This window comes from Thunnus maccoyii, chromosome 7, assembly GCF_910596095.1.
Source record: "Thunnus maccoyii chromosome 7, fThuMac1.1, whole genome shotgun sequence".
Lineage (NCBI taxonomy): Eukaryota > Metazoa > Chordata > Actinopteri > Scombriformes > Scombridae > Thunnus > Thunnus maccoyii.
Window position 1 is genome coordinate 31136714 of NC_056539.1, and position 14766 is coordinate 31151479.

Consider the following 14766-nt stretch of genomic DNA (forward strand, 5'->3'; position numbering starts at 1 on the left):
GCTTGCAAAACATATTTTATTTCACTTCAAAAACTTGTCAGGAAATATAACTATACATCTAGAAAGAAGTCTATCAACTATTCCTCTAATAAAAACACATGTAATTTGTGTGAGATTTCAAAACATTATTTTATTTGTGTATTTATTATATCCACTGTACTGAATATCAGAACCTGTAGCAATAAAGATGCAGAAATAGCTAACTAGTCTAGCCAGGACACCCAAGTAGCCATCTAAGTGCAGTTTTTTTTTATCATCCCAAATATGACATGAATTATAATGCTGACAAAGGTCAACAAACAACATATGGGACGAGACATTTTCATATCAAAGAGCATCATTTCCTGAGGTGGAATTCAAACATCAAATATTCCACATTCAAAATAAGAATCTGAACTAATTTCATTGAAATATGTAAAGTAACTGGTCCAGCCACTATCTTAAACCCTAATTACTCAGAAAACATTAAGGTACAGTGCTGATCTTACTGAGAAAATTACAGTGTATTTACAATAGTGCCTTTCTTGTGTATCACTATGCTGTATTTTGGATTTAGGCAGATTTCTTTATGTATGCAAGCCTCATTCATTCCCACTGTAAAAAATGTAAAATATAACTTTTAAAAATAATTATCAAACAGCAGGAGGCAACAAAGTCTCAAAATTAGAGTGCAACATGTCTATTATTATCTTTATCATTATTTATCGCCATCATATACTGTAAGTCAGTTATTGTCAGTCTCTTCAGATTATTATTCAAAATTATTGAGCAATTAATGTCAGTTTTTTACTTTTTCTTCATACAGTATTACAGAAACACGACAACATTGTCATCAATTATTCAAGCCTGAAAATACTTTCCCAACACCAGGGCAGAAAATTATATATATTTATATATATATATATATATATACACATTTTAAACGTTCTCGTGTGTACTTACATACATTCATAAAAGAATAACAAACCTATCAAGCAAAAGGAAATTACATGAAAAGTGAAGGCAACAATATTTTTCTCTCAGTGACAAATTGTGCAATGACTGAGAAGTCGTTTCTTTTTTTTTAAAGCGTTGAGGTTTCCGCTCAGCGATAGAGGCACATGCTGGTGCTCTGGTACAGGTACATGTAAGCATCACAGAAGAGACGCTTAGCCACGCCTTTCATGTCCCGGGGCACCTGATTGGCCAGCTCTGCGGGAGACATTTCAAGGTACATGCCGACCTCAGGGCAGGCGTGCACCTCCGGGATGTTGAAGCCGTCTCTCTCACCTGAACACACAAATGAGCCAAAGAGTAAATGTATAAACAACGTGTTTAACATCACAATGCATTAAAAAACACTCACCTTGTCTGTCCGCCATGCTGTCAAAGAAGATCCAGTCTTGGCTGTTTGGTCCGTATTTGATGAAAGACACGTAGTGACTCGTCTCGATGCAGAGCACAGCGAACAGCTCCAGTTTGTCTCTGGTCAGAGTGTGAGGTATGCCGCGTCCCAGGTAACCTTTGGGGATGTCCAGAGGAGCTGTCTGATGGGAGCGCCGCTGAGGATGAGAGTGCACCTGCAAAGAAATGATGTATTTCTTCATGCATTTCCTCACATTATTAGGGCTGAAATTACTGGGTATGTACTAGTATGGTAACTTTCTGGACTGTTGTGAACAACACAAGACATTTGAGGATGTCATGTTACATTTTATAGACCAAACAAATAATCGATTAATCAAAAAAATAATCAACAGATTAATCGATAATGAAAATAATCAATAGTTGCAGCCCTGTTCTGGCCACATTTCAACATCCACAGATCACTGACTGTCTGGTTTATTGTACAGTTCAGTGTTGATTCTGATGTCTTTTACTGTTTTAGGTGTCAAAGAAGCAAAGCTGTTAAAACCCTGATGTATCTGTTATTATCATTATTATTATTATTATTAATAATAATAATAATTTTATTTATTTACTTTTCTTTCTCCTTCTTGTGCCTTAAAAGTATCTGGGTCTCAGAAACCGTAACAGTTCCCAAACTTGGCAGATAGGTTGGAAATCTCACCCACTACTCAGACAAAAAATAAAAATGTATATACCGATTGGCCAGATGGTGGTGCTGTAGCAACAAACTTTACATGTTGGCCTCTAACTTTTGAACTGTGTGTTATACAAACAAAATTAATTTGTGCCCAGATAGATTTTCTGCTATTTTGATGCCCAAATCTTTTTTTTGCTGCTACTCCTACAAATTTTGAGCAATCAGCGTCAAATTTGGCACATAGCGTATCTGGACCAAGCTGGAAAAAAAATACTTTTTCAGATTTTTGATATTTCATATCGTTTTGAACTTATACATTTTTAAACCTGTCTTTAAGTTCAATGGTACATATTATTAAAGTTGTAGTGGGTGGTGGTGGTGTACTGGAGTGCATTATATTGAAAATCCTAATATTTTGCCCTCCTCATGTATTTTAATGGAGTGGACACAATATTAGGAACACCAATCAAAATAATGCACCTCAGTACACCACTACGACCTAAATAATCAACATAAAGTAGAATTATCACCTTTCTGACAATGTCAAGAAAAACTGAAAATGTATAAATGAGTGATTTTTTTTCCTTCATGTTGTGAGGAGTGCTGTGGACAGCCAGGCCTCCAGCGGAGCAGGCAGTAAGTCATCTTCTCTGGGGATACAAAGGTCCAGGATTTGAATCCCCAGGTGGCCGATTCCAACTTGTCAACAATGTGGCAATTTATGCATATGGCTTGTTTTCAAATTCTGCTGAAGGTCATAGTAAGTCAAAGACCGCCCTTTGTGCTTGGACCCCATTCATTGCTTGTGTATTAAATATATTTGTTTCCTCCCGGTATCACAGCTCTTTCTCTTAATATCAACCAGAGCCAGTAAAGTAGTTGTCATATCACGTGGAAGAGTGACATCCATGCATATCTTCTACATACTGCACAAGCACCTACTTATGTGTAACACAGATAAAATGACTCAGTTGTCCAGACAACAACACAAACCTGAGCGGAGCACGTCTTGCAGAAGATTTTGAATCCTGTCTGGCTGAAAGCAGGATCTTTAAAACAGTCGGTGCACTCTTCCTGGGCCAAGTTTCCACAGAGCATGCACTGCTGAGGACCTGAAACACACACACACACACACACACACACACACACACACACACACACACACACACACACACACCACAAGTCGTATTCACTGTGTGTCTACATTTAAGCTCGCGCGCACCGTGTGTATGTGTTCGTTTACCTTCGGACAGGAGATCCGTTATGTCCAGCTCCAGAGAGGGAATGATTTTGTCAAACATCTTGAATTTCTTCCCGAAGCGAGGCATCTGGAGCATGAGGCAGGAGGGCACCTGGAATTATAACACAATGAAATAATACTGAACACACAGAGTGCATCAAAATAAACTCAGTCCGTGAGATGAAAAAATTTGCCTAGAAAACTAGCCAACAGAGCCATCTACAGGAGAATCAGCCTTAGAAAAGGAAAGTATTCAATAAATAAATAAATTCCCTGACCTGTAAAATGCAGAAAACAAGAACCAGTTTAATTAACCTTCAGTTTAATCTGTTTAAAAGATCAATTGCAAATGCAGTCTTTACTGTATATCAGATAACACGATTTACTGTCAGTACAATATATAAAGAGTCTCCCAGAAACAAGTGATCTCACCTCTGCCAGCTTGAGTCCTGCACTGTGGAAGGAATGTTCCAGCAGCTGCTGGACCGTAGGCAGCACCAGGCTGTGGTTCTGGTCCAGGAAGATCTGATAGCAGTAACTCTCCTGTACTTTACCGCCAGCTGAGCTAAAAGGGAGAGGAGGACGAGAAAAGTGTAAATGTAACTTTTTTGTAAGATTTAAGTGACCTTTCCTTAACAGAGAGCTTCAAAAATTCTTTATATGGAAGCTGTATAGTGGGAGATGCTATTTAGCAGCGGTGTTGTGAGCGTACAGTTTGAGTAGAGGATCCAGTGCGAGAATGTGGTGCATGATGACAATGAGAAACTCCTCTGGATCTAAAAGACAACAGTCACATCAACAGTCAACCGATCAAACCAAACATAAATCACGGTCTGTTAAAGCTTCAAAAACAGAGCTGCAGGTTAAGCTGACCCTTCTCATCCGTGGTGAAGGAGTGACTGTAACCGTGTTTCTGCAGCTGCTGTCGGAGCTTCATGATGTGCTGCCCTTCCACAAAGCCCTTACTGCAAACAACACAGACAACATAACGCATAGTATTTTTTTTTTAACAATAGAATAATGAAGTGTTTTTGCAAAAACACATAAAAGCAACACACACCTGCGGAGGGGGTTGACAATGTCGTGGAGCAGTGTGTACTGGATTGGGGCATCTTGAGGTTCTGTTGATTTAAACAGCATGGAGTCCAGCACGGAGGAGCAGGAAAACAAACTGAAAGACACAAAGATGAAAAAACACATTATACACTGGTCCAAATTCACAGATTTGATAGTAATATCCCAGACACCTGCACTAAATTCAGGGAGTCTAAAGGAACACTCTTTCATTTCCTCTGGGAGTGTATGTCAGTAAGAACTTCTGGAAAAAAAAACATCATATAATTGAACAGCTGGTTCTGATACACCGTCCTTTTCTATCTAGAATATTAATTTTGAATTTATATCCAAAGGAACTGAATATAAAACAAAGCCATCATATACTTATTAATATGTGTGGTGCACAAGCAAAGAGGCTGAAAGTAGAAATAAACCGTCAGTAGGTAAATGGATTAAAATGATGGAAAAAAAAATCACAAACACATTGCAAAATACAGAATTGATGAAATATGAGACCCCTTCCAACACTTTCTTTAAAGGGAAGACGAAGGATCTACTTCTGTAGAAATGGATAATCCTGATTTTTAAGATATTATTGTGTTCAGATCTACTGCATGTATGTAGATGAATGTGGATTTGGGGGATTTTAACTTTAGCTTTAATCAATAACTCAGTATTATTAAGTCTTACTATGATTTTTTAGTGTTAATTATCAGCCGTTTGCAACATAATGCAAATTTTTAACATGAATGAATGAAACTACCTTGAGACTTGTAATTTACTGCAAAGAACAATGCTGTACATTTGGAGCACTGCATAACTTTTTCAAAGATATATTGTTCACAGAGAGTTTTTCAACTCAAGCAAGTTTCAAGTTTCTTTGAATTTGAATCCCACAGTGTAGATAAATGAACAGCTGTGTATAAAGTAAGAAATCAATCTAAAAACCGATGTGCTTTGAAAAAAAAAAACAGTCTACAATATGTGAAGTACATCCTGACCTGAATAGCGCAGCGTCCATGTAGCAGGAGTTACAGTGTCCTTGGATCCCCTTCATCCGTCCAATCAGAACCTGGTTAATCTGCTCTGTGCTGACAGGAGGAACGGTGTCCAGCTTCCCTGTACTGTGTCCTGTTTCTATCTCTGAAGCAAAAAACACACATAAATCATCATGTATGTAAAAACCATAACAATAACATGAATGCATGTCTGGCTAGTGATGATTGCTGATGTAGTTTTGCGCCCAGTTGGTCCGTAACTGGACCAGCTGGTGAATGCAGCATTCTTTAAATAATTTTTCTTTTACATTTTAGAATAATAAATGGGAAAGAATAAATGTTTTATCTGAACTATCTGTTAAACAATTTTATTTTATTACATTAAAATAGATTTTTAAACAGCCTATACGTTTTCCAAGTGAACAGGAAAAATGCAAAAGTTCCACTCTCTCTGCTACCAGTAGAACCACTGTGTCCACAAGGGGGCACTGACTGCCTACCCAATTAAAACTGTCCTCTGTACACATGAATCTTCCAATTGTTCGTTGTGAAGTCAGAAGGTATTTGATTCATTCTGTTACAGACCTGCATCTTCATGTTTTGGCATCGTCCCGCTGTGATCGGTTGATAAATTCTGAAACCGTGAGTCGGGACGGCAGGAGCTCAGCTTCACAAACAGAGCTCTCTTAGTGGGACATGTGAAGAAACGCTCATTTTTGAAGGTACCATCACTCACTCCCTTGTCATCCTCCTGCATGGACGGAAACAGTCAGAAGAAGAACGTCATTACAGTCATGTGAATGAAAGGAATCAATAATTTACAACGGTTATAACAACTATAAACAAATAACCCGTTACAGAAAGCAAACCTAGAACAAATCTAGGAGATTTTCTTTCATGTAAGATGATGAAGTTGGTCTATAGCAAACTGTGTTCCCATAATTGTCCACACTAGTTTTAGTTACATTTGAATCTGTACAATAACATGTCAGTATAAAGATTACAAGCTCTAGTCCAGCCATGATTTCCTGCCGACCGGGCAGCGTGCCGATCCAGCGGATGATTCCGTATGAATTGCCTGAGCCCAAAGTCAACTCCACCACAGAGTTCATACTCAGATTCATGTACAGATCGTCAGGGATCGGTTCCACCGGGGATGTGTCGACGTCCATGATCTCTGCCTCTACAGTGAAGAATACATTTGCGTTATTGGGAGTTATTACAAATGTGAGAAATATCAATCTTCAAATCATGTAAATAGCTGCTCAAACCTGCGGGCACCTCCCCCTTAGCAACAAGCTTTAGTGGAACTTCAACTTCGCCTCCTGTCTTCCCATTCTCATCTGTGTCCTGAAAACACAGAGAAAGAAACAAGATAAATGTGCTGCAAACTGATAACTTTATACGGAAATAAGTGACCATTTTTAAAATCACAGACCTAAAGGATGAACAGACGTATGCAAACTATGACAGCTTGGTGTGTGACGGCTAAAAAGAAACTACCTGTATGTGTAGATATGAGTTTAACAAAAGCTACTAGAAAAAGAATAATTATTAACACTTCATTTACAGTAAAAATGATTCTTGAACAGTTACTGACCTGTTAGGATCAACAGTGATCATGTGATCAAGTCACAGAAGAGGTTGTTTTAACAAAGCCAGGATACTTGAAAGTTTCATTAACTTACATTTTGAGACATTAAAAAGACCTTTTTAATCAAAAATTGGCCAAAAAATATTGATAAAAAGGAGTTAAATTTGCAAAAATTGATTTAAAAATGCAAAAGTGATGTGTCACATATTAGGGATTTCATAACTGGTTTATTTAATTCACTAGAGAAACAGTACTCCAAGAAACCGCTGCATTTTAAAACATAATCGCATAATCAATACACTATTATTTATCTGTATAAAAGACAATTCATGACATTGAATTGTTCTTTTTTTAGCAAGCTATAGTAGTATAAAATATTTTTCCCCTCTTATCGATTTTATTTTTCTTTGTCTTTTATCTAGTTTTTATTTCACTCTATTTTATTATTATTATCATTATTTTTTTATTACTTTTTTGCATTTTCATAACTTTTTATTTGTTCTGTCTTATTATCAGCTTGTCAGTCATCTGTGAAGCACTAACCTGTATGACAGCTAATAAACTAATAAAGTTTGATTGAACATACATTTTTTAGTATTAATTAGTGACTTCTGGCGAATCATCACTCACTGTGGAGATCCGGACAAATTGTTCTCCGTCTTTTTCCTGCACATCCACCACCATCCCATGGCGACAGTAATTGTTGATGAAGTAAGTGACTCTGTCTCCTGTGGCTAGCTCTTCTGTTGTTGGCTGTGAGGAAGGTGACGCTGGGGTGGGAACCACAGGCCGGACTCTGGAGAACGGGGCAAAAATGCCACCGTTTTTCTGACATTTGAAGAGTTTTTCATACTTGTAGAACCCGTCTGTATTCCCCTTCCCTATGTCTTCTCCCTGGAGGGAAAGAAGCATAGCAACAACTCTGAATCAATGTCACTTACAATCTCAGTTCAACACCTTTACAAATGAACCTGAATATTTTACTGTTAATGATTTTAAAAGCATAGATTAAAAGGCTCAGGTACTAGCTGTGCAGATACTTTTGTTTCTAGTTATTGATGCTGGATTTTCAAGACTATCAATATTTGAGAATAAAAGACTTGACATTTTGAGATATCCATCTCTGTGATTTCTGCCTCCATCCTAAAACAACAGATGTGAATGAAACTTTGTTTGTGGTGCTCATAGCTCTGAAAAATACAGTTAAATGTGGTGTTTTACACCTTAAATTATGTTTAGAAAATGTAACCTACTATTTTTGGTGCACTGTTCTTCTGAACTAGTTTCTACCCAAGAAATAGTCCCTATGAAAACCTGAAAGTCTCTTCTATGGATTATCCTGAATAACACTGTGTCACTGGATCAACACTGGAAAGAGATGTCGCTGTTGCATTTTTTTCAATGATGTAAGCAACACAAATGTCATTCCTGATTTCTTCTAAGGCAGTGCCTTGGAGCTATGGAGATAGCATGTGTGCAACAGACATGAAAGCAAAAGCAATTGTTCTTATATAAAGAGATGGTCTGAGGAACTAGTCCAGAGGAACAGTGCACTGACACTGCACTTTAAAACATACTTTAAAGGTGCAAAACAGCATATATAACTTTTCAACACTGAGCTCTGCAAATGCAGCTCCACTCACCTCCTTTACACTGAGGCAGTGGAATAAATCTCAGAGATTCGTAACTGAGCAAATGAAACCAAAAGTATCTGCATGGCTAGATAGCACTGAGGACAGTGATAAAATGTGCTGTTTTTTTCTGATTTGGTTGAACCAACACTATAAAGTCACACCTGCAGTTCAATTCCAAAGAACATCCCTGATATGGGGTCAGGATAGTTGGTGTCCAGCTTTCCAATGTAGCGGATGATTCCTCTCAGCTTCTCTCCTTTTTCCTCCACAGTCACTTCAGTACCTTCCGTGAGTGCCTGAGCTGCTTGGAGAGCATCTTTCTCTTTGAACCACTTCAGCCTGTCACAGTCCTCGGGCAGGGCCTGCAGCAGGTCGGCTTCCTCTGCACTCAGTTCCGTCAGGCAACTCATGTCTATTTTATAATCTAAAGTTGACCGTGAGCCCAAGAACATGACTGTTAACTTTGCGAGAGGGCCAGATTTATTGATTTCTGACGTGTATTTGAATTCACGGATGTAACATATGCGGCCAGGATTGATGTGTTGAGGCCGTTCAGGTAATTCTGTCAGGATGAAGAACAGGTGGTCTGTTGACATGTTGCTGAAGTCAGGAGATGTAGCAGAGTCCTGTAGAGAAACACACACACACATACAGAGTACATACACAGGGGTTAATACAAAAATAATCAGTCTATCATCAATATGTTGTCGACAACTGCACAGCTAGCTCGCTAGCAAGCTACAAAGTAAGCTCGAGACAATGATCAATACAGCCGTTACTGTAACGTCAACTTACGTCAACAGAAATCATAACAAACGTTGGAAACGTTAACTGTAGGTTATACAATTAGTCTAGAAGAGTGTTACTTTCTCAAATTTAAATAAATTGTGACAAAGTTAACGTTACCTTCACTTTTACGCAACTTTAAACTCTGCTTTCTGTTTTATCTTCGCTCTATTAAGTCCAAACGAGCTGCCTTGATAAGTTTCACTTCCCCTTTCAGTTCACGTCGACAGCGGCGTCATCGGCTATTCATGTTCTTCTGATGAAAATGACAGTTCGTGGCAAAGAGATAAACAACTTATCGGCAAAAAGATACTTATTCAAAAGATGTTATTAATACTATAAAGCGCAAACACATAAATATTTTCAAAGTGACGTTGTTGTTTTCAAATCATTTGACAGCCAGCAGCACGTCGAGTCATCCAGGGCAATGTAAGCCCTCAGTACTGTCTTACAGATGACCAGCGCATTTACTGAAAATCTACAAACATGAAATTACACGGCAAAAAAATGTAAAAAAAAAAAAAAAAAAAAGTACACCTTTAAATTTTTTTTAAAGGTGTACTCCATACCTATCTATGCTTATAAAACAGAAAAACAATTCGTGACACTTACAGTAATAGAAATACTCAGCAGTCCACAGTCCACAGACCGGATTTAGAATGAACAGTTTCCAAGCAAGATCTGTCGGATTAACCCGGTTATCCACGTACAAAGAACGGGGCCCTGAACATTTGTTTCTGGAAAGCCACTTAAAACTCTTTACTGCTGTGGTTTAATGCTTTCAGGCAAGACACTCACTTGAGTTGTGGGACATTTTGATGGAAATACTATTATTTGTAACCCCATTGCCATTATGAAATAAAATATTATGGTAACATTATTATTGTATTCATGATAATGAGCTGAGTGTAAAAAAACATGGATTATTACACAATCTAATGGTTTATATTTTTGTCATTATTTGTTGATTGTTATTTCATTATGTCTTATTACATTATGGGTTATTCATTAAATCCCATCCATTAATCCTGTCTGACAAATAAAATTAAAGAAAATGTTACTGCGTATGCAACTTGACAAGTAAAGTTTTTTTCAAGCAATTTTTATTAGAACATATAACACAAGCACAGTGAAATGGGCTCACAGGGCAGTATAAGGTCAGAATAATTGCAAACCAAAACAAACAAACAAATAAACAAAATGAGCCGGGGGGTAAAGCACATAGAATTTAACAAAAAGCACAACCCTAACCAGGAAAAGATGGAAAGAGTATTTACACTTGTGGATGTGAAATTTAATTTAGTCAATTTTATCAATTTAATTGATCAAATATAACTTTCCAGTATCAATCCTGTCATGGTAAAAATAATTTTTAAAAAAAGAAGACATTTTCCTATTTCAAAGAAAAGGCAGGATGAATTCTGGATATAAATCCTTGCAAAGACATATAATCGGCGAATGACAGTCTCAGAGGAACAGTCACAAAAAAACAGGCAGTATTTTGACAAGTTAATAATTGTTTGTTTGTTTGTTTTAAATTCAAGCCTGTAAAACCAAACTGAGGGCTAACAAAGAATAATTACGTCATCCGAAAACGCCTGTCATCGTCGCTATTCGATGACGAAAATTTCAGTTGTAAACATGGAGGAGAGAGAAGCACTGAAGAGGCAAATTGATCTTTTACAAAGTAAGTCTTCTTTTTAAGATTGTGGACAGGTTTATCGGCAGCAGACGGGTCAGAAAACACGTTTTATCTGTTGCGCACTTTAAATTCAGAGCTGTCGCGCGGAGGCGGGCCTGCGCTGCTCGGTTAAACCGTTAACCGTTAGCAGAGACCTCTCACATGTCGACATGAGACATTGCTATTTTTATCTACCCTGCATAATACATTATATGTAGGTATAAAAAATTAATATACCATGTGTCTCATTCCCACCGGAAGTATGCGACCCGCTGTTTGTGCTGACATCAGTTAACTAACGTTTCCTGTAACGGCCAAATAGTTCAACCATGTTTTAATTCTTGGTCTAGATATCAACAGAAAAAAGCCAGAAACATGAACATTAAACACAAACACAACAGTGTAAGAAAGAGAAGGACAGTAATTTACAAGATTCTGTGCAGCGGGAGCTGACTGTGTGCTAGCATATTGACATGATAAAACTATGTGTGTGTAAAAGCGAGGTGTGTTTTAACAGGATATATACAGTATGTAGCCTACAGTTAGCGAGATGGAGGTGAAGTGGAGTTGGTATGTGGACAGTCTTTGTATGTTTCTTCGTTCTGTCATAACAACTCTAGAGAAAGCTGGAGAGGAAGCCAGAAACTTAAATGTTCATCTTCCAGGTTTACACAACAAATTACAAAATAAACCCACGTAATTTTTAACAAACCTCTGGTGATATTTAGCTATGTGCCCAAGTACCGAGAACTTTTTCCCTAATAGAAGGTACTGATGGATGACATAAGAAGGGAAATGCTAACATTAAAGGACAGGAATCACAATTTTCCAAGTCTGTTTTAAAACAACAATCAGGTGTCCATATGAGCAGTGAAAGAGGTTTTCCTCGCTTCAATCTTTCCTCCTGTTCATATTGGCTGTTAAAAGATCCCCTACAAATGTGCTTTCAATGTAAGTGATGGAGTTAGTCATATCAAGTGGATATCTGACACATTTACAGTCTTATAGCATCAAATTCCCTCTTTGTGTTTCCTCGGACAGTGTTTCCCTGTTGAGCTGCAGGTGGAAGTATAGTAACAAAAAGAGGGACTTTGGCTCTAAAAAAACCTTGATTTGACGAATTTAGTCGGCTGAAGCTTCATATTAGCTTCAGATAAATTTTTAAATACATTTTTGCACAGTGGATTTTGTCCCCCATCACTTAAATTGTAAGTGCATTATGAAAGGATCAACAGTATGAACAGGAGGAATGATTATGGCAAGAGAACAATGTTCATTTGGGCACATTACACACGGCACATTAAACTCTGGATGACCCAAAACTTTTTGCAGTTAAACAAAAATAAGACTGAGATCCTTGCGGTAGGTGTTAGAGGTCAGATAGAGGAGATCAGTTCCAAACTGATCCTGCTGTGTCTGAAACCTAGTGAGCAGGTTAGAAATCTAGGTGTTATCATGGATTCAGAACTTCACAAGTGACATTACTAGTAGAACTAGGACGGCATTTTACCACCTGGAAAATATGCTGATGCTGAAAAACTGGTTCATGCATTCATCTCCTCGAGGCGAGACTAATGTAACGCCCTTTTGCTGGGCTTCCCAAATAAACTGTGGGACGACTTCAGCTCATCCAAAATGCTGCAGCCAGAGAACTCACTGGGACAAAAAGATATTTTTATGAATTATGTCTTTTTTATATATGTATTTAAATACGTATAAATGATTTATTGTATTTTTTTTTTGTTGATATGTGTTGTGTATGAAGCACATTTAAATTACGTTCTATGAAATATGCTGTACAGATCAATTTGACTTGCGCCTCTTCTTCTTCTTCTTTGGTTTTACTGGTGGACTACAAACTAACATTAAAGGTGCATGCTGTACGTCATGCTATTCACAAACAGGTCTGTTGTCATGTGTTTGTGAGAGAGAGAGAGAGAGAGAGAGAGAGCGGGGCGCACAGCTCCAAAACTAGAAAATCAATATGTTGCGGGCAATGTTGATATTTTAGCAGGCCGCTACAAATAAATTAATGTATAGGAAACCCTGGATTAATCAAGAAAACAATCATCAGATTATTCGATATGTGTGCAATGTGCTGTACTAAATCACTCCTGTTTTTGAATTCTCAGATCTCATCAATAAACACAAGAGTGTCCATGGCGACACCCCGTTCACAAGAGTCGGGCAGAGGCCTCCAGAAGCCTCGACATACGCCAGAGGCAGGGGTCACAGCGCATCTGTCATTCACCCTCACAGCTTCAGGGGGAAAACGTATGTCCCTCAGAGCCGTGGAAGTTGGAGGAAGGCGTACTCTCTAAGAAACAAGAACCCTGAGTCCTCTGTTGGACAACCGTTAGCTTCTACCTCCTCCTCCTCCTCCGTGCATCAGTCTAGTCCCCGAGCTTTATCTCACAGCACGACACTGCCTAGCAACAGCAGAGGAGAGGACACTGATAGAACCAAAACTGCCACTTTATCATCAGGGATTACCGAACAGAAGAAAGATGGACATATGAGTAGCATCACAGGGGTTAGGGGAGTTGCAACAGAGAAGAAAGCCATACATACTTTTAGAAAAACGGTGGCAGCTGTGTCTCAGCTGGAGGATGGACAAAAAAGTTCAAGCTCCACAGGTAGAGGACATGAAGAGCAGCAGCAGAAGGCTGAAGGCAGGTGTGTAGTCCTGCCAGGAAAGATAGCATGTAGTTCTTCAGAAGCACCTTCTTCAATCAAGGCCAACACTACCACTACCAGTTTACAGAACATCTCCCAGTTACACATCAAACCTTCTATGACAAGCAAAACCAGCACCGAGACTAAACAAACTATTCCAACCACAACTTCAGCAACACCTCCTCACTCTGCTCTGTCTAAGTTGTCAAAACAACCTACCGTTAACCTTCCCACATCTCAGACCAGCCAGGCCCAAGTTAGCGCACCTTTTTTGAAAAAATCCAAGTTCACCTGGGTAAAGAACCAGAGTACAGGAGGAGGAGAGCCCAGACAAGGTAGCTCCATTTCCTCACCCGCAGGCAAAGTTGTGACTGTTGCCCCAGTGTTGGGATCAAAAGGTGGAGCTGCCAGTGAAAGCTCTCCTATAGCTGCAGTTAGTAAGAGAACCCCTGCCAAAAAATTACCTCGAAAGCTTAGTCCGGTTATTGTAGCTCCTAAAACCTCTAAGTATAAATGGGTCTCCTCATCTGCTGGAGCCCAGGCTAAGACGTCCAGAAAACCGCTATCCCCAAAAGCCCTGACTCTTCCTCAGAAAGTTGTGGAGAAAGGAGATGCTGCAAAGAAGCTCAAACCAGGCTCCACTCCCCCTGTAAAATTGAAAAAGGGATTTTCCTCCACCACCGGCTCCTCGCTCAGTAACCGTTACCGCTGGAAGGCTGGTGGTCAGAGGACCACTGCAGCAGTGACGGGAGGGGCAGCGGTGGCCCGTCGTAGATCTGCCTTCCACTGGACCTCAGAGAAAAGCAACAAAGGAGTGAGAGGAGCTCTTGTAGTTTCTCCAACTTTACCCCAACGTGCCTCCTTCCCATCCTCCTCCCCTGGTGGATTCAAGCTCCGCAGCAGGATGAAAATCATAAGGAGGTCCGCTAGCAGGTACAGGATCTGGATTATTGTTTTTCTTCTACGGCAGAAGATTTTTGCCTCACTGTCTTGTGTCAGTAGGTGGCAGCAAAGTATGACTTGTGATTCCTTGTGCATGAAAGCCTGCTGATCAATAGTTCAATATGTTTGCTCA

The 14766-nt window shown here is 39.0% G+C and overlaps 2 protein-coding genes across 2 annotated transcripts in view; one reads left to right on the forward strand and one right to left on the reverse strand.

Moving 5' to 3' along the window:
- Nucleotides 1–680: 680 nt before the first annotated feature.
- On the reverse strand, nt 681–9760 carry cyldl (cylindromatosis (turban tumor syndrome), like). Its single transcript, XM_042417806.1, has 15 exons — nt 9455–9760; nt 8710–9174; nt 7545–7808; nt 6592–6670; nt 6325–6503; nt 5906–6071; nt 5324–5465; nt 4327–4437; nt 4140–4231; nt 3979–4042; nt 3699–3831; nt 3270–3378; nt 3020–3138; nt 1346–1559; nt 681–1269 (listed from the first exon to the last, which is right to left on the reverse strand). The coding sequence occupies exons 2-15, from the start codon at nt 9142–9144 to the stop codon at nt 1085–1087; spliced, it is 2292 nt and encodes a 763-aa protein (XP_042273740.1). The 5' UTR covers nt 9145–9174; nt 9455–9760; the 3' UTR covers nt 681–1084.
- Nucleotides 9761–10920: 1160 nt separating this feature from the next.
- The window catches only part of zc3h3 (zinc finger CCCH-type containing 3), a 70088-nt gene continuing 66242 nt past the window's right edge, over nt 10921–14766 (forward strand). Inside the window, exons 1-2 of the mRNA XM_042416352.1 lie at nt 10921–11021; nt 13148–14624. Coding sequence (XP_042272286.1) covers nt 10952–11021; nt 13148–14624 — 1547 coding nt within the window. The 5' untranslated portion in view covers nt 10921–10951. The remainder of the gene's footprint in view (nt 11022–13147; nt 14625–14766) is intronic.

What these genes read in the sequence shown, in the direction of transcription:
- cyldl (XM_042417806.1), bottom strand. Translation starts at nt 9,144, where the DNA reads ATGTCAACAGACCACCTGTTCTTCATCCTGACAGAATTACCTGAACGG. An exon ending in CTGGATCCTCTACTCAAACT is followed by an intron (nt 3,832 to 3,978) that starts GTACGCTCACAA and finishes TCTCCCTTTTAG; the next exon opens with CTCAGCTGGCGGTAAAGTAC. An exon ending in CAGGACTCAAGCTGGCAGAG is followed by an intron (nt 3,379 to 3,698) that starts GTGAGATCACTT and finishes TTATAATTCCAG; the next exon opens with GTGCCCTCCTGCCTCATGCT.